Source organism: Elephas maximus, chromosome 1 (assembly GCF_024166365.1).
Source record: "Elephas maximus indicus isolate mEleMax1 chromosome 1, mEleMax1 primary haplotype, whole genome shotgun sequence".
NCBI lineage: Eukaryota > Metazoa > Chordata > Mammalia > Proboscidea > Elephantidae > Elephas > Elephas maximus.
Window position 1 is genome coordinate 220,703,709 of NC_064819.1, and position 27,593 is coordinate 220,731,301.

At 46.8% G+C, this 27,593-nt stretch overlaps 1 protein-coding gene across 6 annotated transcripts in view; it reads right to left on the reverse strand.

Annotated features, from left to right (window-relative positions):
- Positions 1–96: 96 nt before the first annotated feature.
- Positions 97–27,593, reverse strand: part of ZC3H12D (zinc finger CCCH-type containing 12D) — a 53,958-nt gene continuing 26,461 nt past the window's right edge. For all 6 annotated transcript variants that reach the window (XM_049905111.1, XM_049905324.1, XM_049905239.1 and 3 more), the window contains 4 exons: positions 13,465–13,604; positions 8,058–8,292; positions 4,544–4,650; positions 97–3,427 (listed from right to left, as the gene is read on the reverse strand). In XM_049905111.1, coding sequence (XP_049761068.1) covers positions 2,550–3,427; positions 4,544–4,650; positions 8,058–8,292; positions 13,465–13,604 — 1,360 coding nt within the window. In that variant the 3' untranslated portion in view covers positions 97–2,549. The remainder of the gene's footprint in view (positions 3,428–4,543; positions 4,651–8,057; positions 8,293–13,464; positions 13,605–27,593) is intronic.

A 27,593-nucleotide genomic window follows, 5' to 3' on the forward strand; every position in this document is an offset into this window, starting at 1 on the left:
TGAAACTGGCCATAACCTCAGTCTTCACACCCACAATATTTGACATGAAAACTCAATTTAGGGGGACAGAGTCGATGCGAGAGAAACTGGATATACAATTTGACAATCAAGAGCCCAGGTGTGGGTGAAAGTGATTTATTTTGGACCTACAGCAAGAGCTACGCAGCTAGGGACGTTCCAGTGACCTGTCCCTTCCATGCTTTGTGTCACAAAGACATACAAAGACTTTGGAAAAAAACTCCAAAGAGGATTACACTTGAAATGTGTTGTTTCTGCACTTGTTTTTGTGCTTGTCTTAATCACAGTGAAACAAATAAAAATAGCTTTACAGCTTACTAAAACTCAAACTTGTCCTCAAAGGAAGCAGTTTAAACATTTTCAACTACAAATTCGCGATGCAACAATTCCGCGGCAGGAGCCAGACCTGATGGACAGAGAGCAGCCTAAACAGAAAGCTTGTCTTGTCAAAAGAAAAAAATGAAAGTCTCAAGGAAAATCCAATTTACCTAGAAAGAGCAGGCCCTCTTCAGGACTGAGGTCCCCAAACAATCAAACAAAATTGCAGGTGCGGGGTCCTCTTTGGAAAATGGGGGTAAGGGAGAGAGCAGGCTCAAGCCATGCTAAGAATATTGTTTATAAAGATGATTTTGGGCGCAGATAGTGGTGGTGGTTGTACAACATGGAGAATGTAATTAATGTCACTGAATTGTACACTTAAAACTGGCTAAAATTTTTTGTTATGTATATTTTACCACAATAAAGTTATTTAAAAAAAAAAATGAAAGGAACCACTGGGAAACACAATACCAGTGTTATTTGTGTCCTATAGGGTCGCTATCAGTCAGAATCGACTCGACAGCACACAACAATGCTTACCATGAATAAGAGCTGGGAATGGATTTTTTGAGGTGCCCCCTGGGCTGTACCTACATTACGGGCAGCCTAGTATAAACTAAAAAGAGTCTTCCTTGCCTTTGCCAGACCCCAGGAAGCTCACAGAGTCGGGGGTTAGTTTTCTACAGGTAAGCACCTCACACATTCCCTGAATGGCCAAGCTAACAAGTTCCCTGACTAACAAATGAGCCGAGACCTGGAGAGCTGGAATCATGCCCAGGAATGGCGCGACAGTCCCCTGAGAATGGGGGTGGGCGGGGGTCCCCACCCTGGCTAACTGCCCTCATTTCTTATCTGTTGGGAATGGCTCGGCCCATTCTCCATTTTTTTCCCCCAAAACTTAGAGCTGTGGCTGGCTGGAAGAAACAGCAATAGGGGAAGGTGACAATACAACTCTGGGCTTGAGGCTCATCCCAGCTCTCTTAATGGCCCACTGGAGGTTTCTGAGCAGAAGTCCTGACTTGCTAGGCCTTGGCTCAGCTGTGAGATGGGCTTAGAAGGCTCCAGTGCCAGAAACCGCCATGATGCACGGCTGAAAAAATGGGAGTGCTTAGCCCTGAGCCAAGAATGGGTGTCTGTGTCTCTGTGCATGGTATGAGTGCGGTGCCTGTGTGTGATGTGTGGGGAGTGTGTGTGGTATGTATGACTGGTGCATGCACGATGTATATGTGTGTAATGTGTGTGTAGTGTGTGATGTGTGTGTGGTGTGTGTATGATGCGTGTGTGATATTTGTGTGTGGTACTTGTGGTGTGTGTGGTTGTGTGCTGTGTGTGTGGTAAGTGTACGAAGTGCGGTATGTGTGTATGTGCTGTGTATGTGACATCTGTGTGTGGGACGTGTGTGGTATGCATGTTCAAAGGGGGTGAAGGCCCCAGAGGCAAGCCCTCAGGAAGAAGTGTGCAGCCATACCTCCACAGGGGAGCACAGCCATGAGATTTCAGAATGACAGGGGAGCCCAGACATCAAAGTTAGAACGCTGATTCCCCTCGTGGGTGGGGTTAGAAACATGAAAACCTCGAGATACCAAAAGCTCCACTGGCCATCTGACTACACATTTCAAACATCATTTGATGCAATGAAATTCAAGACCATTTACCAGTATTTTTTCAAACTTTTGACTACGACCCATATTAAGAAAATTTTACATGCCTACCACCAGTATACAGGCACGCATATACATAGATAACAAACAAAAGTTTTAGGAAATAATACCTAGCCTTATTACCTGCGGTGTGCTCCAACTGTCCCATCCCATTCCGTTTCTGGTGATGACCCACTACACTGACTTTGCGACCCTCCTGTGAGTCTCATTTGCACTTTGACAAAAACAGCCATGAACTATTTCCCACAAACCCTTGGGGCTGCAATGGGGCTTGTAGTCTTCCATCCGGTAAGAAACCACTCCACCGGGGATGTGGTCAACGTTCTTCCCCAGAATGTGGACCTCCACGTAGCACAGCCAGAGACAGTGAGGGTCACCAAGGGCCGCCACGGGCGCTGCTAAGGATGAGGAAATAGGCTTCCCTGACCATCTTTAAAGTAAACAGTGTCCTACAGCGTGGGCTGGCTCAGGTCCACGCTTGTAACTGTCAGCCCACTCAGCCCACGTTGCAGAAGAGTTTCGAACACCACTCTCAGTCCTTGGACGATTTCCTTAGGGGTCTCCCAGCGGCGCAGCAGCCCGTTGGAATCTCTGGATGAGGAGGATGAGCCTGGTGATGTCGGACTGCGCAGGAAACAAGGCCATCACGCGGTCTACCTGCTCAGGCGGGAAGAGGCAGCAGAGCGCGGTGCGCGCCTGGGTGCGCTTGTCTAACACAGAGTCGGCAGCCGTGGGCGCGTACCCAGAGGGTTCCCCAAAGGTGCAGTCGCCCCAGCCCGACTCTGCCCAGGCCGAGCGGCCCGGGAAACGGTCCAACTCTTGTGAAAGGACCCACGGCTCCTTGGGCTGCTTGCGAGGGGGAAGCAGGTCACTCTGTAGGTCGGTGGGGCAGAATCCACCCTGCGGGCTCGACAGGGCTGCGTGGTCGCCAAGGGGGAACGGACCCTGGGGGCTCCGGAGGCTAGGCAGGGATAGCCCCGGCGTCCCTGGACACGGAGGTCCTGCCCGCGGGGACGGCGGGGCCCCGGAGACGAGGCCGCCAGTGGGCACCCAGTCGGGACAGCGCAGCCCCGGCGCGAGGTCGCAGCTGGGGCCCGGGAATTGCACCCCCAGCAGCCCCAGGTCGTCACTGACGGCTAGCCGAGAGAAGCGCCCTTCGAGCGCCGCCAAGTCTGCGGCCGGCCGCGCCTGCGGGAGGCTATGCGCGCCGGGGGCCCGGGACACGGGCAGGGCTGGCGTCGGGACGCCCCGGGAGCTCTGCCCTGGCCTGCCGGCCACCGCCCCCGCGCCCCGCAGCCGCTCCTCCCCGGCGCTCGCGCCATACCAGGCACGGGTTTGGGCGCGCAGCTCGTCGGCCACGGCCAGCTGCGCGCGGTGCGGCCTCTCCGGGTGGTAGAACTTGCACTTGATGCCGTAGGTGCATTTCTTGCCTGGAAAGGGCAGGGGAGAGAGGGCGCCGGTGAGACTTCGGGCGGGTAGAGACCGTGCGGCCCCAGGGCGCTCGGGCTATCCCCCTCCCGGCAGGCCGCCTGACCTCTGCAGAGCCCGGCAAAAGGCCTCGGAACTGGGGCCCTGCCTGGAAGTGGGGAGAAGTGCCCTCAGTGTGTGTGTGATTAGGGAGGTTTCAGCATGCCCCCCGCCCGCCGTGGTGTGGTGGGCACCAACCCCAGTGCTGGGAATAGTGGGTGTCAGTCTGGGAACTCCTTCTGACCACGGACTGAGACCAAACCTCTGGGTCCAACGTCTTTCAACGTCCACTTTCCCGGGGAATCTGTGGATAGGGCCATCCTTGGGGGGCAGGGAGTGGGGAATAGTGGCCCATAGGCTTGTACTGCCAGCTGCCTGTGTTTTCACCACTGAGGCCCTTGTGCTAACCACTGCCCTCTCTGTACAGCAGGTTCTCACAAAGGTGACCAAATAATTTCTCATCCAAAGTGGGGCACTTTTGAGAGTGAAAGGGGCGGGATGGGCCAGCCTGGAGGTATGTGTGGTCACCCCATTCTAACAAGAAGTGACTGTGCATAGCACCCAAGGCTTTGTTGAGCTTCTGTAGGCACAAAAAGCAAGACGCGGGACATTACATAACTTGCCAAAGCAAAGTTAGTGAAAAAACTGGCTAGAGGGTGGCGTCCCAGAAGGGATAAAATCCTTACTTGGCCAAAGTCCTTAAGGGTGGTGGTACAGGATGAGAACATAGGTGCCAGGGTGCTAGGTGAAGAGACTGAGAAAGGGAAGCTTGGAGGTTCCCACAGCCTCCCTGCTGCCTGGACACAGCTTTGGCCTGTGTGTGACCCTGCATCTGGCCCTCACAGACGCTCCATGCAACAGACATCCATGAAGTCAGTGCATTTTCTTCCAATCGCCCTATCTGGAAACTGCAGCCCAGAGAGGTTAAGCTACCTCTCCCAGGGTCACACAGCTGGTCAAGGGCAAAATCCGGGTTAGAAGCCAGGCTGCTGACCACTAGGCCAGTGGTTGTGACTGTGCCCAAGCTGCCCATGACACAGTCCCTGAACAGGGTGCACAGGGCATTGGGTGCCACCCACCATAGGGGCAGTGCTGCCAGGACGGCGGCGGGGGCTTGGGCTTCCGGCTCAGAAAGTTGCTCAGGGTGGGTCCGCGGCGGCCCAGGGGGTCATCAGGAGGCATAAACCTGGAAACAAGAACAGGGAGGCAACAGTAAAACAGCCTCACCACTGACACTGATATGCAGAGCTGGCCTAGGCCACCCAGCGGAGCTAAGGGCAGCCCCAGGCCTAAACTTGGGCTCTTCCCGCCCCCGGGGAGGGGCAGGGGAGGTGGTTCACAGCATTTTAAAGCAGCAAAAAAAAAAAAAAAAAAAAAACCCATCCTTCACATGGGCCCTTACATAGAGCCCAACACAAATCACAGGGTGCTGGCTGCCTGGGCTGTGTGGGGTTTCCCTGGTGAGGGTCAGGGCAGTAGGGTCAGTGCTGCACCACCTGGGAGCTTGTTTTACAAAATGCACGCTCCAAGGTTCCACACCCCATCTGCTTAATTAGAATCTCAAACTGTCCAGGAATCTGCATTTTTTAACAATCTCAGAGGTGAATCTTATCCACTGCAATTGAAGACTAATTGCTCTAGGGCTCCCCTGGGTCCTGATCTGAAAGCTGCCTTCCTAACCACCAAATCACCTCCACGTGTTGCAGATTAGAACTGTGCTCTGTAGAGTTTTCAAAGTTGTGACTTTTCAGAATCCCATCACCAGGCCTTTCTTCCAAGGCACCTCTGGGTGGATCCAAACCACCAACCTTTTGGTTAGTAGTCAAGGTTTGTGCCACCCAGGGATTCCACTGCCTTCCTGGTCCTCAAGAAGAGGCTTGAAGTCACGCAGGGCTGACAAACAGTTCCTAGAGTGTTTCCGAGTCAGATGAGCTCCCCAAGGCTTATATCCCATTTCTAGTGCACCTCACCCTGTGCCTAACACAGTTCTGGGCACGTGTGGGTGATGGACAGATAGTACCAGAGCGTTCGAAGCACCTGTTGGTGGTCAGTGAAGAAGCACAGGGCCCTCGCTCCAAGGCCAACCCCCGGTGCCCACCTCTCTGCAGCCCCCAGAGGCTCTGGGTTTGGTCTCAGCTCCCATGGGCACCCTGACTCTGCACATGCTGTTCTCTGACACTCTCCCAACCTTTGTCTTGTCCCTCTCCCTTCCCTGGCATTAAGCCCCAGCAAGGCAGGGAATATGCAGGTGCCCAAGGCTCAGAGGGAAAACAAAATTCCTCAGAAGGAAAACTCTCCTCCTTCAGCGAGATCTGCTTTTTTATATGAATACTTTTGTTCCCTGGAGACCCATCCAGATCAGACAAGGCTCTCTGGACAGGCTGTGGATTCCAAGTGGGGGCCTGTTTTCCGGGCTGGTGTCCCTCTAAGAGTCATTTTGGGGTCCACCCTGCAGACCCCGACCAGCCCAGTCCCGGAAGCTGGGCCATCCCGGGTCCTGTGCAGCCTCTGGCTCAGATCCCAGCTACACAGTCTGCTCAGAGCTTGGCCTGGGCCAAGAATCTGGGAGCGGCCAGCGCGGTTATTCAAGTTCCAAAGACTTCACCTCCTGCTCTCTCACAGGCCTCAGCCGGCCGCAGCCTCCTGTGCCAAGAGGGCCTTGTGGAAGCGCCCAGGGCGCCGAGCGAGTGCCCTCACCCACAGGGGGATGGTAGGCCCTTAGCAGTGGCCTGTGTGTCAAAAGGATTTGGCCCAGGCCCCAGGCTGTTACAGCCATGGCCTATCAGACCACAAGAGCATTTTCTGGAACACACAGTTACCAGGCTTGCCAGATCCCTCTGGGCCTAAACTGGACAGTGGGAGCCGCTGGCCTGTGTATCTGGACATGACAGTGGGGGCTACTCTGGGACAGCATCTGCCCTGGGGCTCAGGAGGGGTCTCCACCTCCAAGCTGCAGAGGCAGCTGGTCGTGCGAGCAATAGTGTCCCCTGGGGGAACCATGTCCTGGTCAGGGGCTGGGAATAACTGCTACCACTTAGGGTATAATTATCTCTAACCCCCACCACCATCTCAGGGGAAAGTGTTATGAATCCTTTTCAAGAAGAAGACAGTTTGTTTCAGGGAGGGTGAGTGATTGCCCGCTGACTCAGTCAGCAAGTGACAGAGTCTCAGTTTAAAACCTCATCCGGTGGCTCAAAGCCACCCTCCTCCACATGTACCACACTGCCTCCCCAGCTTTGGGATAAGGAGCTGGTTGGTGAATGCAAGTGGCCTGTCCCAAAGGACAGTGTCTTCTCCTTTCTCCCCATCCCCTTTCCCAGGGCCACAACCATTCATTCATTCATTCACTTACTCGTTCACTCATTCATTCATCTACAAATAGTTACTGAATGCCCATTACATGCCAGGGAGTCCCTAGGTGGTGTAAAAGGTTAATATGCATGGCTGCTAACCAAATGGTTGGAGGTTCAAGTCCACTCAGAGGTGCCTCAAAGAAAAACCTAGCATCTATTTCCAGAAAATCAGCTATTGAGAGCCCTATGGAGCCCTTCTCCGACACACATGGGTTGCCATGAGTCAGCAACTGGTTATTATGTGCCAGGCATACCGGGGATATGGCAAATGAGGCAGAGCCCCTGCCCTCAGGGAGTCCTCAGCTCCTTGAGAAGCCTGTCTCAAGATGCATTTGGAGAGCCCAGTAGGAGGTGGAGCTACCACTGCCTGGGACACAAATAGAAATGGGAGTGATGTCCCAGCTTGCTGACTGAGAAGTGCCCTCTCCACCTCCCCACACTATTCCTGTCTCCACATCCGAGGTCACCCAGCCCGGCTCCTGTGTTTGCCCTCAGCAAGCTCAAGCACGTCTGTAGCAGACACGCCAATCATTTCTTCCCCCACCTTAGCTGCACCTAGGGGACCTCACCTGGCACCTGCTAACCTGTTTGTGTCTTGTGACTCTGTCCCCCCTCCCTGCCCCAGCCAGAGCTGGTGAGTCCAGGGTGGACCTGACCCCAGAGAACCAGTCTAGAGGACAGGTGGACCAAGCAGCTGCTCTCAAAACTCTGAATTTAGGGGTGTTGGGATGGAATCAGTTCCAGGCAAGCTAAGACCTTTACAGTCTAGAGCACAGAAAAGGTTATGTTGTCTACCCCACAGAGAATTCAAATTAAAATAAAAAGACAAAACCACAAAATAAGGGAAAGAAAGTGCAACAAAGTTCAGATTTTTCCCCATGGTGATTTTTTTCAATGCTCCGATCTGAAGTATTAGTTTCTTTTCAAAAATAAGTTTATGGCGCTCTCTGCACAAGTTTGGTCCACCTGTTGGGCAACTCAGTGCTGAGTCAGATAACGGTGGGCTTGGGGATGTCAGGACAGGTCAGGGACCGTCGGGATAAAGCAGCCCTGTTGGGAAAATGCCAACAAGGAAGAGAGAAAAGGTGAGGGCCAGAGACGACTGTGCGGCTCCGTCTCTGGGACCGGGGTACTTACCTTGTTCCCCACCCTCTTTGCCTAGGCCCCCCGGAGTGGCTTCCTGCTGGTCACCCCCACCACCGCCCCACCCGCGTCAGGACCCCCGCTCGCCGCCGTGTACCTGTCGTTGACGAAGGAGAACATCAGCAGCCTCTGCTCAATGAACCACTTCCACTCGGGGTTCTCGCTCTGCAGGTCTCGGTAGTTGTCGTTGGAGACGATGACGCCGTCCTGCTCGTAGGCCAACTTCACGATGTAGCGGTCGTCGTAGCAGACCACCCGCTTGCCGCTCACCCTGCGGGACGGGGTGTACACCAGCACCGCCTCCCGCTCCAGCTCCTCCAGCACATGGCGCTCTGGGGGCCACAGGGCAGACGGGGCTGCACGCACTGCCTTCCCGGACGGCCCCCATCCCAGAGCCACCCGGAACCATGGAGCACAGCTCCTTCCCCACAGCCCAGAGGTCCTGCCCGAGCCAGGTCCCGCATCCACCACCGCAGGTCAGCGGGGGGCCGGGGAGGGTTTTCTCCCACCATAATGTTCACGTCTTTCACTGTTTTGTGTGGAATTTACCAGGGGCCAGAGGTCTAGGAATCTCTCAGCTTCTGTCCTGCCTATGTCTTGACAAGGAAGCCCTGGGTGCTGCAAATGGTTAAAACGCTTGGCTGCTAGCAGGAAGGTTGGAGGTTCAGTCCACCCAGACGTGTCTGGGAAGAAAGGCCTGGCGATTTACTTTTGAGAAATCAGTCATTACAAACCCTATGGAGCATGGTTCTACTCTGACACACCTTGGGTCACCAAGAGTCCGAACTGATTGATGCCAACTGGTTAGTCATGATAGGAATCCAGAGTATGGTCCCTGACAACCAGGATAACTGCAGAAGGAAAACTGAAGCCCCAGCTCTTGTCCTTTTGATGGTTACCTGCCACAATTCCCCATCAAAGAACTAGGATCCCACCATAGTAGACACAAGAGGCCTTCTCCAGGAGAAAGACATTCATATTTTTACTGGAATCCAGCAATGTGCCATAGGGATTATGGGGAGCCTTACATATACCTGGAAAGGTCCTGAGGGGAGCCTTGGCTGAGAGCCACTGGTCTGTCTCCCCTCCGTCCCCCATTTCAGGAATTTGCTTGAGGCACATTCAAGACTGGAGTATTTGTAACTGACATCTCTCTCAGACAGAAAAATGTAATAGGAAGAGCCCAGGATTAAGAATCTAACAGCCCGAATTGGTTTCTATTCACCTGGAGCAACAGAGGAAGAAGGAGAGTCAGGAATAGGAGGAGGATATGGAATGTGTGGATAACTGCCTCCATGAACAACTGCCTCCTTTGCCATGAGACCAGAAGAACTAGATGGTTTTGATCGAAAAATCTATAAGAATCCTCATCAAAAGGGGGAAAAATTAGAGCAGAATTTCAAATTCTCATGGACTACAGACTTTCTGGAGCCAAGGAGGCTGGATGAACCCTGAAACTACTGCCCTGAGATAATCTTTAAAACTTAAAGCTTAAACCAAAAATATCCTCTGAAGTCTTCTTTAAACCAAACAATACCAAAAAACCCAGTGCCATCAAGTCAATTCCAACTCACAGTGACCCCATAGGACAGAGTAGAACTGCCCCATAGAGTTTCCAAGCAGCGCCTGGCGGATTCGAACAGCCGACCTCTTGCTTAGCAGCCATAGCCCTTAACCACTACGCCACCAGGGTTTCCAAACCAAAAACAATAGTTTAGCTTAATTAGTAAAGAATGTCTGCCTTGAGCATTGTGCTCTTTTAAGATCTATCTCAAACTGACAACAGCAAGTCGAAAGATTAGATAAGAAACTTGGGGGGGGAGAGTTTTATGTTAATGAGGGAGGAACAACCCAGAAAAGGAAGCTGAGAATGGTTGCACAAGTCGAAGAATGTAATCAATGTCACTGAATTGTACATGTAGAAATTGTCAAATTGGTTTAAGTTCTACTGTGTATATTCTCAACAACAATAAAAAATAAATAAAATAAATTGTGGGGAAAAAAATAATCTAACAGCCTACACTCTGGTCTTAGCCCAAGGTCTTGAGTGTCTTACCTCTCTTTCAACCTTAGGTTTTACATTTATAAAATGAGGATACTAATGCCTTCTTTACTTACTACACATTGAATAAGCTCATGTGTGTGAGAGCTTAATGAAAATTAGTAAGACCCTGAACATATATCAGATGGTACAAATTTCACAAGGTCTTTCTTATCAGGAGCAGAAATGTCACCCTTGGAAGGTCTGCTCTGATTTGCATTTTGCCTTGGAACATATACAAAGAAAATCCCTCTCTACATGATAGTTACTCAGAACTTGTAATAGTATTACCATAATTCTTCATAAATTGTTTCTTCTGGCAAATGTTGTCTTTTCCTATATGACATGGATCCCAGGCTTTAAAAATTGCATAATACATAGGTGTTACAAAGAGTAATAAAAAGAATGGCACGTTGGTACCACTCCCTTTGAGAAAGAAGAGAGCATGGCACACGCTTGCGAGGTCCCCATTGCCCCTCCCAGTTTGTATTGCTCTCCATTCCCCTGAGGATAACCAGTTTTTAGAACTCTGTGTTTGTAATTCCCTTTGTTTTCATTTTTAAAACACATATATGTGAGTTGAATTGGCAAATGTGTTACATATATTTTTACCACAATTAAAAAAAAAACCTTAAAAAGGCAAAAATAAAAAACCCACAAAGGTATGTACCCCCCAAAAGAACCACTTCTAATGTGAAATGAACCTTTAGACTTTACATCAATGGAATCATACTGTACATACACACAACTTGCTTTTTTCGTTTAACATTGCGTTAAGTTCGTTGGTATTAGTTTTGCATGCAACTCTACTGGTACAGAAGTGTCAGAGTTTCTCTGAGGCACTGGGGTGGGTATATCTATCTCTAGGAGTGGATAGTGCTAAGTTATAGGGAAGGGCACTTTGTAAAATAATGCCATATTGTTTTCCAAAGAGGTTGTACCCACTTACATACACAACACAGCATATAGGACAACTGAGACAGAATCAACTCTTTGGCAATGGGTTTGGTTTTTTGGGTTTTGCCAACACTTGGAATTTTTAGACTTTTGAATTTTTGCCAAGCTGGTGGGTGTAAATTAGCCTCTTACTGTGGTTTGATTTTGCATTTCTCTGGTTACTGATGGGATTGAGCATCTTTTCACATGCTTATTGGCCATTTATGTTTTCTCTTCTGTGAAAGGCCTACTCATACTTTAGCCTATCTTTCTGTGGGTTCTTTGTCTTTGCCTTACTAATTTGGAAGAGTTCTCTATAGATTCTGGACAGTAATCCTTTGTCAGTAATACATGACCTCTCCCAGTTTGAGACTTGTCTTTACATATTTTTATTTTTATGGTATCGACTAATGAACAGAAGCTTTTATTTTAATGTAGTCAAATTCAGTCATCTTTTCCCCATAGGCTTGTGGCTTATTTAAAAATTCCTTCTCTACCCCTAAATAATTTCCCTTCTCTTTACCCAAGATATATTTAAATATTGCACAACTGTTGAAAGCCACCATTCTCCATATTAAGACCATAAAAAATTATTTGGGGAAACCAGTTCACAATGGAGAACTGAACACAAATATTTATCCTCCCTCCTTCTTAAAACCCCACTAAAATGACAGCAAAGCAGTTTGAAAAGGGGAGAGGAACCTATAATCACATTAAAAATAGGCTTGGGGATAGCAGCAAACCCAGGATTTTGACAAATTTTAGGAAGACAGAAAGCAGGTGGGATCATATTGATAGATAACTCGGTGCAGAGGGAGCCACAGCCCAGAATGTGTGTAAAAGGCTGACGTGAGGTGGAAGCCATTTTTCCTGAAAAGTCCCAGAAGCCTGCGGAGAGGGAAAGGGGAGTCAGGCAGAATCAGGATGACTAATAGAAGGACCGCCTATGGAGCAGCTGTGTCCAGGAGTCTGGAACACCACTCTTTTCCTACCCGTGGGCTAAAACCACCACAAAGAACAGGAAGATATATCTAGGAAGGGGGAAGGCTCCTAGTATGGCTACTGACTGCCTAGAGTAAAACTATCATCATGTTGGCCTTAGACTATGTTGGGCAGAGGTGCCCAGCTACCTACCTATTCCAAGCTGGGGTGTGCTAACGTGAACTCTGCCAGTCACCACAAATGGTCAGCCCTGCCATTCAGGGAAAGATCCACATACTAGGAGGAAAAGCCCATGCAGTGATATATATATTTAACCAATCTGATTCTTTATTCACAAATAAAAACTGACAACCAAGATCATCAGACTTTTGAGACGAAGACCCAACAGCACACAAAAAAAGAGGGAACTAAGATGAACAAAGAGAAATGACCTCAGAAAAAATATATGTGATTCATGGAACTTAAGAGAACTTTTTTTTTTTTAAGTCTATATTGTTGTTGTTAGCTGCCATGGAATTGGCTCCCAACTCAAGGGGACCCCATGCACAACAGGACTGGAATGTTGTGGTTCATAGGGTTTTCACTGGCTGATTTTTGGAAGCAGATTGCCAGGCCTTTCCTCCTAGTCTGTCTTAGTTTGGAAGCTCCACTGAAACATGTTCAGCATCACAGCAACACGCAAACGCCCACTGACAGATGAGTGGGGCTGCACTTGAGATGCATTGATCAGGAATTGAACCCGAGTCTCCTGAACGGAAGGTGAGAATTCTACCACTGAACCACCACCGCCCTCTCAAATGTATATTGGTAGAGAAATACTCAAGAAGATACTGCATCCATAAAACAAGAACAGCGTTTTATTTTAAAAAGAAAGAAACAGACAGAGAAGACAAAGCAATTGGTAGCCAGTGACAAAATAAAAACAAAACAAAAGAAAGCAAACAAATCTTTGGTAAAAGGCCAGAAGAAAATCTCGCAGAATCGCAAAGAGGCCAACCCCACCATCTCTGATGTGCTGAAACAATACCAACAACAGCTTAGCACCTGACTTCTCATACAGAAAGCAAAAAAACAAACAAAATACTCTTTAAATATGTGTGCTTAAAATATTCTGATACAAGAATTAAAAATAAAGAATTCAGTGCGTCTCAGTTCTTTCTTCTTTTTTCTCTTTTTTTAAATGAAGGGATTGGACTTGGTATTCATTAAATAAACATTACCTGACTGAATGTATTAGGGGTGAACTTATTAGGGGTGGGATGCAGATCCAATCTTTCCGTGGAGTGTTAAAAGTCATGAGACATGATTATTTTTAAGCTTGATTGTTGACACTAGAAGGTGGAGTAATTTGTTCATTCATCTATTCAACAACTATTTATTGAACACCTACACTATGCCAGGTACTATGCTGGGTGCTAGAGCTTAGAGTGAACATCCATAGTCAGTGCATTCATGGAGCTTAGAGTCCAGCAAGGAAAGAAGACACCATTAAACAAATAATCAAACAGATACTTGGCTGCAGTTGTGAGGAGTACTACCGAGGAAAGGTGGATAACCACTTGAGCATATCTCTGCTCCAGCATACCTCTAATAGGGGTATCAGATCTTGATGGTTCTTTCCTCCAGGATGGGACAAAAACCTTGATGGAGGTGTGTCCTCTGTCCCTGAACCAGTCCACAGCCAGCTGGATTCCCCGGCAAGAGAAGGCTTCTTTATTTCCATGGCTACAAGGGAAAAATAAAGAAATCTGTAGAGGCATAGAAAGGATTCCTAAACAGTGATCCCCTGGGAATATTCTGGATCACAGTCATATAATCAAGAGGGAGCCAGGTAAATCTGGATTTTAAGAATAGTTCATTCTTTGCACATAATATATCCCTTTAACTAGAAGACTGTAGCTTGTGATAAATATGTAGAGGGGTCTCGAGTTCCAAGGAGAGTGAATTCCAAGGATTAGTACACATGATCCTCTCATTAACTGAAGCTAATAAGGATCAACATAAAATGGAAAAGAGTAGCTGTCACCCTAAGAGATGAGTAGAAATGTGTTATTGGGTTTCCCAAGTCCAAGCAAGGAGGCCAATGTGTCTCACAAGTTCCATCAAAGACATCAGTGGAGTCAGTGAGAGGAGAGTAGTGCAAAAGGAATTTTAAGACCAGGCAGGGCCTTGTGGGCCTTATTAAACATTTTTCTCTCTCTCTGAAAAGACGTGAGAAGTCATGGGAGGATTTTAAGATTGGGGATCAGTGTGATGTGATGTACCAGGTTTATGCTTCCAATAGCTCACTGTGGCAGCAGAGAGGAGAATAAATTGGAAGGGAGCAGTTGTGGGTGTGGGGTTCCAGTTAAGAAGCAAGAAATGTAGTGGTCAAAACAATAAATGTAGTAGTCAAAGCAATAAATGACAGAGACTTGCTGGTGGTAGATGATAAAGTAGGTGAAGTTGAGGGATATTTATAAGGTAAAATCTCCAGAACTTGGTGATTGATTGGATATGGGGGTGATGGAGAAGAAGCCATTGTGGATGCTTCCAGATCTCTGGCTTATATAGTTGGATGGTGGGCCATTCACTGAGACAGGGGATAGGCTTTAAAGCAAAAGATCACAAGTTTGGTTTTGGACACATAATGAGTTGGAGGAGCCTCTGTGACCTCTAAGTGGAAATGTTCAAAAACCAGCAAGGGTTCAGAGGAGAGGTCTTGGCAATAAAATCTGTGAGTCATCTGTGTTTAAGCCACAATTAAAGCCACAGTGTAGATAGAATTGACTGATTGCCTGGGGACAGAGTAAGTTGCCTAGGGCTGGACTTTGGGGAGCTCTAAAATTTAGTAGTTGGTTTCAGATAGAGTAAGACAATCATACGAGACAGAAAAGGATCTTTGAGAGAAGTAGAAAGAAAACCAGAAGACTGCTGCATCATGGAAGCCAAGGGAAGGAGGTAGTTGAATGCTGCTGAGAATGGCTGATGAAGTCTGAAAACATCCCTCAGATCTAGTCAGTGGGGGTCAGTGGGACTGTGCTGGAGAGGGACACAGGTGGGTAGATCTGAGATACTGAGAAGGTAAAGCAATTAGATTTAGCCATGGATGGGACACAGTCTGGCCTCAAGAGTAAACAATTCTCCCCACTGCTCCTGTCCAGCTGCCTGTCTTCCCTTCAGCCTTTTATCCTTCCTCCACTCCCACCAAAGGGCCTTTGCACCAGCTTCTTCCCCTCTGAGTCCAGTTAGCTCCTTTTCTTCCTTCAGGTTTCAGCCTTATCTTCACTTCCTCACTAAAGCATCCAGGGCCTCCTAGACAGAGGTCCCCTATTACAAGCTCGAAAGGATACTGATTGGTAGGATGATTTGAATTGGGTCACACTCCCCTCCTCCCGCCCCTGCCTAATGATAACGAGTTCCCTTGGCTCACCATTGAATTCCCAGTGCCTAGCACCAAAAAAACAAACAAACAAAACCATTGCTGTCTAATCAATTCCAACTCAGCAACCCTATAGGACAGAGTAGAACCACCTCATAGGGTTTCCAAGGAATAGCCGGTGGATTCAAACTGCCAGTCTTTTGGTTAGCAGCCGACCTTTCAACCACTGCTCCACCAGGGCTCCAGTGCTTAGCACAGTGCCTAAGGGCTCAATGAACATTGAGCAAATCTGTTGCAAAAGACCTCTTTAAAATGTTAAAAAGCAAAGATGTCACCTTGAAGACTAAGGTGTCCCTGATCCAAGCCATGGTGTTTTCAATCACCTCATATGCATGCAAAAGCTGGACAATGAATAAGGAATACCAAAGAAGAACTGATGCCTTTGAATTATGGTGTTGCTGAAGAATATTGAATATAACATAGACTGCCAAAAGAACGAACAAATCTGTCTTGGAAGAAATACAGCCAGAATGCACCTTAGAAGCGAGGATGGTGAGACTACATCTCACATACTTCGGACATGTTATTAGGAGCAATCAGTCCCTGGAGAAGGGCATCATGCTTGGTAAAGTAGAGGGTCAGCAAAAAAGAGGAAGACTCTGAAGGAGATGGACTGATACAGTGGTTGCAACAATGGACTCAAGCTTAACAATTTTAAGGATGGCACAAGACCAGCCAATGTTTCATTCTGTTGTACATAGGGTCGCTATGAGTTGAAACTGACTTGATGGCACCTAACAACAACACCAATGAACATTTGTTGAATAATGAATGGCTGAGAAGAAACCCGCCTTGTAAGCACCTGGAAGAGCAGCAGCCCAGGCAAAGGCCCTGACACAGGAGAGACTTGGCATGTTCTAGGGATCAAAAAGAGGACAGTGTGACTGGAATTTATCAAGTGGGCAAAGGGGAGAGTTATACAATGTGAGGCAGCAGAGGGAGGAAGGGATCCCTTTTTACACAGCCATGGGTCACAGCTATGGATTGAACTGTGTTGCCCCAAAATATGTGTTAATTCCCAGCCCTTGTACCTGTGGATGTGATCCTATTTGGAAATAGGGGCTTTCTTTTGATATTTTAATGAGGTCATACCAGTGTAGGGTGGATCCTAAACCTAATCACTTCTGAGTTATAAAAAGACCAGACTAGACACAGAGACACACAAACAGGGGAAGGCAGATGCCATCTGAGGATTGTCTACAAACAAAAGAATGCCAAGGAACTCCAAGGGACTCCTGGGAACTCCCAGGGCTCCCGACAAGGAAGGTCCTCCCCCTAGAGCCACACCCTGAATTCGGACTTCTAGCCTCCTGAACAGTGAGAAAATTAATTTCTGTTCTTTAAAGCCACCTATTTGTGGCATTTTGTGTTACAGCAGCACTAGAAAACAAGACCATTACCATCACACTCCTAGCCTCTCCCAAGAAACCTGGCCTGAAGCCAGTGGCCCATATCTAGATGAGTGTCATGCTTTAAAACTGTATTTCTTCCATGCTTACAGACTGGAACATTTAACATTGTGAAAATGTCAATAACACCCAAAATAATCTATAGATATAATGCAATCCTGATCCAAATCCCAACAATTCGTTACTGAAATGCAAAAACTTTATATGGAAGGGAGAGAGGCCCCAAATAGTCAAAACAAAACAATATTGGAGAAGAATAAAGTAGGAGGCCTCATACTTCCCAATCTCAAAACATACTGTACAGACTGGTACAATTACAGACACTTAGACCAATGGAATAGAACCAAGAACCCAGAAATAAACCCATCCATCTATGGAAGATGATTTTCTATAAGGGGTCAAAGTCCATTCAACGGGAAGGAAACAGTCTCTTTAATAAATGGTGCTGGCAAAACTGTATATCCATTTGCAGAAGAATGAACAGGATCCATACCTCATACCATACACAAAAACTAACTCAAAATGGATCAAAGACCTAAATGTGAAAGCTAAAACGATAAAGTTCCTGAATGATAACATAGGAGCAGAAGTAGGGGACATAATTTTTTGTAGAAGTAGACTACTAAACACAACTACAAATACATGAACAACAGAAGACAAATCATATAACTGGGACCTCCTAAAAATTAAATACTTATGCTCATTAAAAGAGTAAAAAGAGGACCTACAGACTAGGAAAAAATCTTTGAGAATGACATATCTGATAAGGGTCTAATCTCCAAAATATATAGAAAACTTCAACAACTCAACAATAAAAAGACAAATAATCCAATTAAAAAATGGGCAAAGGACATGAACAGACACATTACCAAAAAGGTCATTCAGGAGGTTAACAAACAATGATGCTCAAGATCATTAGCTATTAGAGAGATGCAAATCAAAACTACAATGAGATATCATCTCACCCCTGCAAAAATGGCACTAATCAAAAAAAAAAAAAAAATGCTGGCAAGGCTGCTGGGAGATTGGAACTCCTATGTACTGCTGGAAAATGGTATGGCACTTCCTCAAAAAGGTACTACTAGAAATACCTTACAATCCAGCAATCCCACTCCTAGGTCTATATCCTAGAGATCTAATAGCAGTGACACCAATAGACATATGCACACCTATGTTCATTGCAGCATTATTCACAATAGCAAAAGAATGGAAACAACTGAAGTGCCCATCAACAAATGAATGGATAATCAAACAGTGGTACATACATACAATGGGATACTATAAAAAATAATGATGAGTTCTCAACACATATTATAACGTACAAATCTGGAGGACATTATGCTGAGTGAAAGAAATCAATCATAAAAGGACAAATATTGCATGGTCTCACTTTTATAAAAAGACAAGAATAAGTATACACACAGAAAGCAACACTCTTTGATGGTTACCAGGGATGAGAGGGTGAGGGAGGGGGAATGACTTTCCAGATAGTAGCCACTTGTTATTTTTGGTGATGGGAAAGGCAATACTCAATATGGGTTAAGTATGCACAACTTGACCAAAATAAATGATGACACTAAGAAGTACACAAGAATAAGGGACAATTTTGGTAAGTGCTATAACATACAATTTTGCAACAACAGTAATAACAACCAAAAAATCTGTGTGATTACATAGGTGAATATGTACACATAAAAAAAAAAAATTTTTTTTTTTTATGTGTATAGGAACGCACATGTGAGTATATGGGTGTGGATGTATAGGTACATGCATATATATTCATACATATAATAAGGCACACGGGGGCACAGTTGCAGATACTTCCTAGACATAACCAAACACCTTATGGGTTTGTTTTACTGTGTTTGAAGGCTTGGGACCATACTTTTGGAGGACAGCTCAGTCAATTGCCATAGCATAGTTCATAAAGACATTGTTCGACATTCTAGCACCTGGGGTCTTAAAAGCTCACAAAAGGCCGTCTAAGAGACAACTATTGGTCTATACTCATCTGAAGCAAAAGAGAAAGAAGGAAACAAAAGGCTCAAAGAAGAACTAGTCTACAGGACTACCAGCTCTCATGAACCGCAGCCTCATTTAGCCTAACACCAGAAAAACTAGATGGTGCCCGGCTGCTACTAACAACCATTCTAACCAGGGACATAATAGATGGTCCCAGATACAATGGGAGAAAAATGTAGAACAAACCTCAAACTCCTTAAAAAAAAAAAAAAAAAGACTAGATTTCCTGAACTGGTAGAGACTAAAGATCTCCCAAGACTTTTGCCCTGAGATACTCTTTAAACTTGGAACTGAAGCCACTCTCAGAGGTAAACTTTCAGCCAAATAATAGATGGGCTCATAAAATAAACCATATCACTCACCCATGAGTACTGTGCTCCCTTAGATAATCATCTATATGACACCAAACGGTCAATATTTACTCTAAAGCCCAGAGATGGGAAAGTAAGGGGGGGGACAGGGAAACTAGATTAATGGGAACAGAACCACCAGAATGGAAAAAATAAAAATGCTAACACATTGTGAAAAATGTAACCAATGTCACTGTACAATATGTACAGAAATTGTTCAATGGGAACTTAATTTGCTCTATAAACTTTCACCAAAAATACAATAAAATAGTTTTAAAAAATGATATTTCTGTACTTATCTTGTGCGTGACCTTTCCTGGTTTTCTCCCAGAGGCATCTAGTATTAGGAAGAGTTACAGGGGGTCTTTAGAAATGCTAATCAAGTCAGGCTTTGTGAAGGTAGAGGTTGTTGTTAGGTGTCATTGAGTCGGTTCTTGACTCACAGGACCCTATGCACAACAGAACAAAACACTGCCCTGTCTTGTGCCATCCTCACAATCATTGTTATGCTTGAGCCCATTGTTGCAGCCTCTGTGTCAATCCATCTTATTGAGGGTCTTCCTCTTTTTCTCTGACCCTCTACTTTACCATGCATGATGTCCTTGTCCAGGGACTCGTCTCTCCTGATAACATGTCCAAAGTATGTGAGATGAAGTCCTGCTATCCTTGCTTCTAAGGAGCATTCTGACTGTACTTTTTCTAAGACAGCTTTGTTCTTCTTCTGGCAGTTCATGGTTTAAGTGAATTTTCTAAATTCCCTTAGCTCCAGTAACATATGATGAGCATCGTCTAGCTGCCTAGATCTGAAGTTCCTTCCAGAAAATATCACTTTCGTCACTGAGGCTGAGCTATGAGGCTTTTGCAAACAGTTAAGAAGGTATCAGTGAGAATGTCTGTATTAAAAGGGAAGAGGAAGTGAAAGCTAGTCCCCTCCACTCCAGTGGAAGTTGGGGGGAAAAAAAAAAGATGGAGGGAGAATGAGAAGGTCAATCACCAGGGCCCTTCCCCCTCCCTATCCCTCACCCCCCACCCTATTACAGCTGAGCGAAAAGAGGAGGAGGAGTCATACAAGCATCAAGACAGGCGCAAAAAGGAGGCTGAAGGCTCATTCCTCAACAGAGCCTGGGCAGCTTGCAAGCCCCTCAGAGAAATCCTAGTTTCAGCATCTAACAGGGCTTTGGAACTACAGGGTTACCTTGGAGAAAAGTGCCAGATAAATAGCCCCAAAACAACACCCTTGGACTCTTTCCATGCCCTGAGGGCTGATGGATTGTTCCTGAGGACTGATGGATTGTCCAAGGCTGGGGTACAGAAAAATAGGACGCCATAAGGAGGCACTTGAAGCCAGCGTGTCTCCTGAAAAGGCCAAATGGGACCAAGGATGCCTCTGTGTTCTCTATCCTAGAGGGAGGGCAGCAGAGCCCAGTGTGGGTCCAAGACCCTGTAAACGGAAAGTTTCAAGACGGAGGCACTCATGCCGGGAAGTAAGAATGGTGGGGTAACATGCATTCCCAGGAAGCAAAAAGGTCATGATATAAACCATTTGTTCATGGAAAGAAATGTGTCAGGATGTAAATAGTTTGTTTCTGGGAAGAAAGTGTTTATGGCTGCAATCTTGTTTAACAGAACTGGCTGGCACTGCTCATGTAGGGAGTATCTCACTCCCTCCTAGCCAAATGGCTGGCCTTCACATTTCAAGGGACTCCAAAGCTGAAGCTGATCTTATCTATAATCAATCATTAACCCCCTACCTTTCCTTTTTTCTCTATTAATAAAAACCTCTGACTCCACACAAAAGGAGGAATGCTTTCTAATTTTACTTGGCGCTGCCCAGCTCCAGCTGTATTATTCCACAATAAAACTCCTTTTCCTTCACTCCTAACAGAGGATGAGATTTTCTTTGACAGCCCTCTCTCCAGCTCCCACCTGGTCTCAAAGCCCCAGATGCTGGTTGGTAGAAGATCCAGGGGAGGGAGAGAAAACACAGACTGAGTCATGGAAAACACCAAGATACTGTAAATCAGCAAGTATAAGGCATGCCCCCCTCACCCCACCACCCCCCCAGTCCAGAAAGGTGGGGAGGAGATTTCACCCACCACGGAAAATAAGGTCCGTCTTCTTCACACATCTGAGCAGTAACGCGAACCACTTACGACACCCTGCCCCCAAACACAAGGACTTCTTTACTGCAGCAAATTCTACCCTCAGCTAATTCTCGAGTGAAAACATTGCTACCTCAACTCTTCTAAACATTTTTTTCTTGATTGCTCCCTTTCCTGGGACTCTTTATACATCTGTTTTGAGCCTTTCAAAAGCCACCTTTCTATCCAGACACCTTTGTGGGGCCGATTGGTGACATCGTAGGAGTGAAACTGAACGCAACCCCTGTGGCGGGGTGGGGTACACAGGGGCTGTGGATTCTGCTGAGGGTCTGAAAACAGACGACCAGAGTGACCCTGGCCTGGCCCTGGGGAGGGGAGAGGTTCGCAATTCTGGAGTTCAGGAAGAGAAGAGCTGAGGAATGGTGTCACCATCAGCCTCAGGCAGCAAAAGCCAGCCCCAATGCCTCTAACAAAAAAAAAAACTAACAGAAGACATAAAATGGCAGATTCTCAGCCAAGAGTCTACAGATGGCAGACACAGACCCACTAAGACTGGGGGGGAAGATGAGACAAGAGCACATCCGCCCACAGCACATCTTTGCCGCCCACACTTCCCCTCTCTCCCTAAGAAGTCCCCTCCCGTCCAGCTTTGATTCTAGGCACAGAGAGGCCAGGGACTGATTCCCAGAACTCCTAAATTGGTCTCTCTGGAATGGAGGATTTTTCATGCAGACCTACTGTTTTGCAGGACTTGATTCTCACACACCCCACCCCAAGCTCTCCTCTTTTGAGAGGTGAAGATGATGTTTTCCAATCCTTTCCACATTTTAACACTGAAGCCCCATCTTGGCAGCCCTATTTCTGACTAAAGAAAGCCCTGAGCAATGAAAGGAGTGAGGCCACAGCAGGGGCCACCTCCTCACCAAGCAGGAGTCCACCTGAAGGAGCCGCAAAGCTTCCAGTCAGGCAAAAAGCATCTGTGGTCACCCCAGGCACTCCCTTACCAGCACGCAACAGGAAAACAGATGAGCCAAAGGCATCCATTCACTTGTGTATCCCTTCATTCTTTCAACATCTATTTATGAGCTCCTACTAAAAATCTACTATGTCCTATAGGGTCTCTATGAGTCAGAATTGACTCAACGGCAGTGGGTTTTGTTTTTGTTTTTTTTTTACTAAAAATCAGAGGAGCCCTGGTGGCGAAGTGGTTAAGTGCTCTGCTGCTAATCAAAAGGTTGGAGGTTCGAACCCACCAGCCACTCTGCAGGAGAAAGATATGGCAACTGCTTCCATAAAGATTTATGGCCTTGGAAATCCTATGGGGCAGTTCTATTCTGTCCTATAGGGTCACTATGAGTCAGAAATCAACTCGACAGCAAAGGGTTTGGTTTCATTTTTTGGACTAAAAACCAGACTCTGTGCTCCATGCTGACACCCCTGGGTGGTGCAAACGGTTAATGTTCTTGTCTGTTAAACGAAAGGACAGAGGTTTGAGTCCTCCCAGAAGTGCCTTGGAAGAAAGGCCTGGTGATGTACTTCTGTCAGATCAGCCACTGCAAACCCTATGGAGTGCAGTTCTACTCTGACGCATGGGGTCGACTGTGCTGGAATCGGCTCGAAGGCAACTGGTTTGGTGCTCAGTGCGAAGAAAACACGACCCCTGCTTCTTGGGGTTCATATTTAACACCTGTGGAGAACACCGGTGTGCCAGGCCACTTTACACAGTTTCTCCTCATTTAATCATCACAACAAGCCCTTGACGAAGCTACCTTCACCACCACCCCCCCACATTTGACCCTTGGGGAAACTAAGGCACAGAAGTATGCCCAGCTCACTGATCCAGTAGGGATCTCAGTGCTTAATCTGTTGGGCTGCACACTCTTCCTTTCCAGCCTCCCAAAGATCATTTCTTCCTCTCCCTCCCCAGGCTCTACCCCTGGGATCCAGATGGCAGCAACTTTGGAGCAAGACATTACCTGCCATAAAAATGCTCATGCTTACAGAGGGACCCTTGGCTGCTTATTAAGAGAATTGCCTGGAACCACCAGAAGCTAGGAAGAGGCAAGCAAAGATCTTTCCTAGTTTATCAGACAGCAAGCTGATAACTAGGTCATGTGGGAAAAGGAAGCAGGAGTGGTCCATTTTGAATAAAGGGGAGGGTGGAAAGGGGAAGTGGGTTGGCGTCTGAGGCAAATTTTGCTTACACGACAGTTGTGCCCAAGGCAGCTACAGTTAGAGTACTAGCCATGTACACTGACCAGACAGTCTAATTGAAACACTACCGTATCCCTAACTACTGCCAAGTAAGTCCCTGTAGAAGTTAGGGGCTCACCCAATAATCCCATGGACAGGGACGTTGTGGTTGTGGAATAGAGGAAAGGACAAGAAGCGTAATATTTCCTTATGGCATGAGATGTCAGTGGACATCACTATTTCTGCTTTGTTTCTTATTTGGGGTTAAACTGAAAATACTCTGAACCTGGAGTTGATAGCCCTTCTCAACAAGAGAACGCTCCCTAGCTCAAGTCTAGGGTTGAATTGTGGCTCCCCAAAAAGATATACTGAATTCTATTTTTGGAGGTAATACCAGTAGCTGTGAATGTGATCTTGTTTGGAAATAGTGTCTTTGAAGATGCTATCAGTTGACATGAGATCATACTGGAGTAGGGTGGGCCCTAATCCACTATGACTGGTGTCTTTGTAGCAGAGAAGAGGCACAAGAGCACAGAGACATGGGGGTAAGACGGCCGTGTGAAGACAGAGGCAGAGATTGGAGTGATCCGTTTATAAGCCAAGAAACACCAAGGGTCGCCAGGAACCACCAGAAGCTAGGAAGAGGCAAACAAGGATCCTTTCTTAGAGCCTTCACAGAAAGCACGGCCCTGTTGACACGCTAATTTCAGACTTGCAGTCTCCAGAACTGTGATACAATAAAAATTTGTGGAAATACAACAGTTAGCACATGAGAATTAATGCTCTTCCCAAAGAACACAATGTAGCTTTTAAAGTGCTTTCATGCATGCATTTAACATGCATTTTACAGGCAGTTAAAAATTATTTGTGGTACTTTGTTACAGCAGCTCTAGGAAACTAATACAGAGCTTAAGACCAAAGCTGGTCAGAACTGATTCCAGGGCTCAGAAGCACGTCTGACCCCCAGTCCAGTTCTAAACCTCCCACAACTGTCTTTGCTGTTCACAGGTAACCCACTGAGAGGGTCATGACGAAAACCTCCGATTTCCAACCTGAGCTCTCTCTTCATTGAAAAGTTCTTATTCCAGAATAAGCCAGATTCAGCTGGATTTTCTAAGAGTTTAAAAATATAAACAACAATAGCCAAAACAAACAAAAAAAAAAAAACACTGTACACCGCCAAAATGAGGACACAGTCAGATGAAGCCCTTGCCTGGGGCAGTAAGAGGATGTGAAATTATCAGGTGGTTTTCCCCAAGCTTAAGAATTTCAAATCAGGCCTTTTCTAAATTTGCCTACAGAATGTAAACCCTAAGCCCTTCAGAGTTTGCCTGCCCCAGGCAAGGAAATGCTTGCAACAGTGGGTCTGTGAGAATTAAAGTTCTTCCCAAACTCCCTGATGCAGCTTTTAACATACTTTCAGTGAAAGCCTTAGTCTTTTTTTAAACTTGCTGGGCATTTTTCTAAAGGCCAAGTGTATAGGGACTCAGGGATTCAGCTGAGTGACCCAAGCCCATACGCACACACACACACACACACACACACCTTGACGGTTTGGAGACTATGCTTGGAAATCAGTCTTTCTGTTGCCAGTGAAACAGATTCGCTGTATGAGCTTCCTGGGCGGCTGTAACAAAGTACCAGTGGGTGGCTTCTCAGAACAGAACTTTATTGTCCCAAGGTTCTGGAGGCTAGAAGTGTGAAATCAGGGTGTTGGCTGTGTGTATGCCTCCTGAGGGCTCTGAGGGAGCACCTGTTCCATGCCTGTTTCCTAGATGCTGGTGGTTCCTGGCAACCCTTGGCGTTCCTTGGCTTGTAGATGCAGCACTCCAAATCTCTGCCTCTGTCTTCACACGGCCATCTTCCCTCTGTGTGTCTCTCTGTGTCTCTTCTCCTCTTTTATAAGGACACCAGTCATAGTAGATTAGGGCCCACCCTGCTCTGATATGATGTGTTAACTGATCACATCTTCAAAGACCTTAAGTCCAAACAAGGTCGTGTGCACAGGTACCAGGGGTTAGGACTTCAATATATCTCTTAGAGGAGACACAGTAAGAGCCACCATGCAATGCACATGTGACAGCTGAGCTCAGAGCCCCAGCAGAGGGGCGTCCCGGGCACTGAGGCCTGCAGGCAGCACTGGGCCTGGGGAAGGGATGGGGCACTAGTACATCCTGCCTACAATGGGAAGGTCCAGTGCTCAGCCATTGGAAAGGGCTGTGGTCAGCACAGGCAGGCTCTGCCCAAAGGCGGAGGCCTATGGGCTCAGAGTCTTTACTCTGTGATCCTTTCCAGGGCTGAACAGGGGAAGAGCCAAAGATACGAGGACTGCAGGATGTGATGTGGGGCATTCAAAAGAGCACTGAATCTGGAGCCTGGTGACTTACCATAACCTCGGACCAAGTACGTACTCTCTCTGAATCTCTGGGCAAGAAGAGACATTCCTTTACAAGGAAAAACAAATTTATTTCTTTTGCTGTTATTTTGGGAGAAGCCCTGGTAGTGCAGGGTTAAAGTGCTCGGCTGTTAATTGAAAGGTTGGCACTTCGAACCCACCAGCCGTTCTGTGGAAGAAAGATGTGACAGTCTGCTTTCAGAAAAATTTACAGCCTTGGAAAACCTATGGGACAGCTCTATTCTGTCCTATAGTGTTGCTATGAGTCAGAATCATCTTGCCGACAGTGGGTTTGGGGTTGTTGTTGTTGTGTGTCATTGAGTCAATTCTGACTCACAGTGACCCTACGTGACAGAGTAGAATTGCCCTATAGGGTTTTCTAGGCTGTGATCTTTATGGAAGCAGATGCCCAGGTCTTTCTCCCACGGAGTTGCTGGTAGGTTTGAACCACCGATCTTTCAGTTAGTAGCCAAGCATTTAACCATTGCACCACCAGGGCTCTTTTAATTTCTTTTAAGCATGCATAAAATAACCACCTTAAATTCTAGAATGTCAGAGATAAAAAAAAAAAAAAAAAAAAGGGCATTTAAGATTATTTACTCCAGCTCCTTACTTGTATAAACGTGGCTCAAAAAAGGCCAAGTGACTGGCCGAGGTCACACGGCCGGCAGGCTGCAAAGCTAATGCTGCAGTCCATTATGGCAGCCACTCGCCACATGTGGCTCTTTGCATTTACATTCAAACTCATCAAAATTAAATAACATTTTAAGAATTCTGTTCCTTAGTCACACTAGCCACATTTCAAGTGCTCAATAGCCACAAGTGGCGAGTGGCCTGGTGGACCACACAAGCACAGAGATGCTCATCAGCTCACAGAGCTCTAGTGGGCAGCCCTGACCTAGGGATCAGAACTCAGATCTTCAGGCTTTAAGCCCTGAGCTCTGCCCTCTGCTTCCGACCACCTTGGCGTTCTATGTGGGATACAGCAAGAGATTCCACAAAACTGGCTTCCCAGATCCCTGTCTCAGCATCTGATTTTTCTCATTCAAGCTAACCCACCTCTTAGGAAGTGATAATTGAAGCCATTGGTCCTGCTTATGAGATCCAAATGTACTCCTCCGGTTGTTACAATGAGGAGATAAAGTTTTTTTAGGTTCTCCCTGTTTAAGTGGCTTGAGGACAGAATGTGTTCGATAAAACAGGCCAACTCCTGTGTGCTCTGAACAAATATTTCCCATTTCTTCTACAAAGTGACCCCAGAGAGCAGTCAGCCCAGGTCTCCTGAGTTCACCTCTACAGACTGTACTGGGCTGGATATTCTGAAGCACTGGGGAGCGCAGCGCACGAAACGTCTACATACAGCAGCGTGGTCGGGAGCACAACAATAGAGGCCAAGGGTCTGACTTGGACAAGCTGCTGACCTTGGCCAAGCCCCTCAAGCCCCTCCTGACCTTCTTCCCCTCTCAACTAAGGGGCTCAGATGCAAAGCACCGATGATCCATTCCAGTGTTCTCTGGGCTAACTGAAGGACACGTGGTTCAGTGCCTTCTAAAAAGTAAAGGAGGAAGAAGTTCTTGGCCTTAAAGCATGACATTATCTGTACTTTCTCATTCTGCATCAGTGGTTCTTAACATTTTGGGGATCAGAGACCCTTGAAGTATCTAATGGAAGCTATGGATCTTTTCCCCGTGTACACAACCTCCCACATTTTGTGTATCAGGCCATTGTTGGCTTTGAAAACAGAAGGGGGCCATGAGCCAAGGCATGCAGGTGGCCTTTAAAAAAGAAGCTGGAAAAGGCAAAGAAAAAAAAAAAAAAAAAC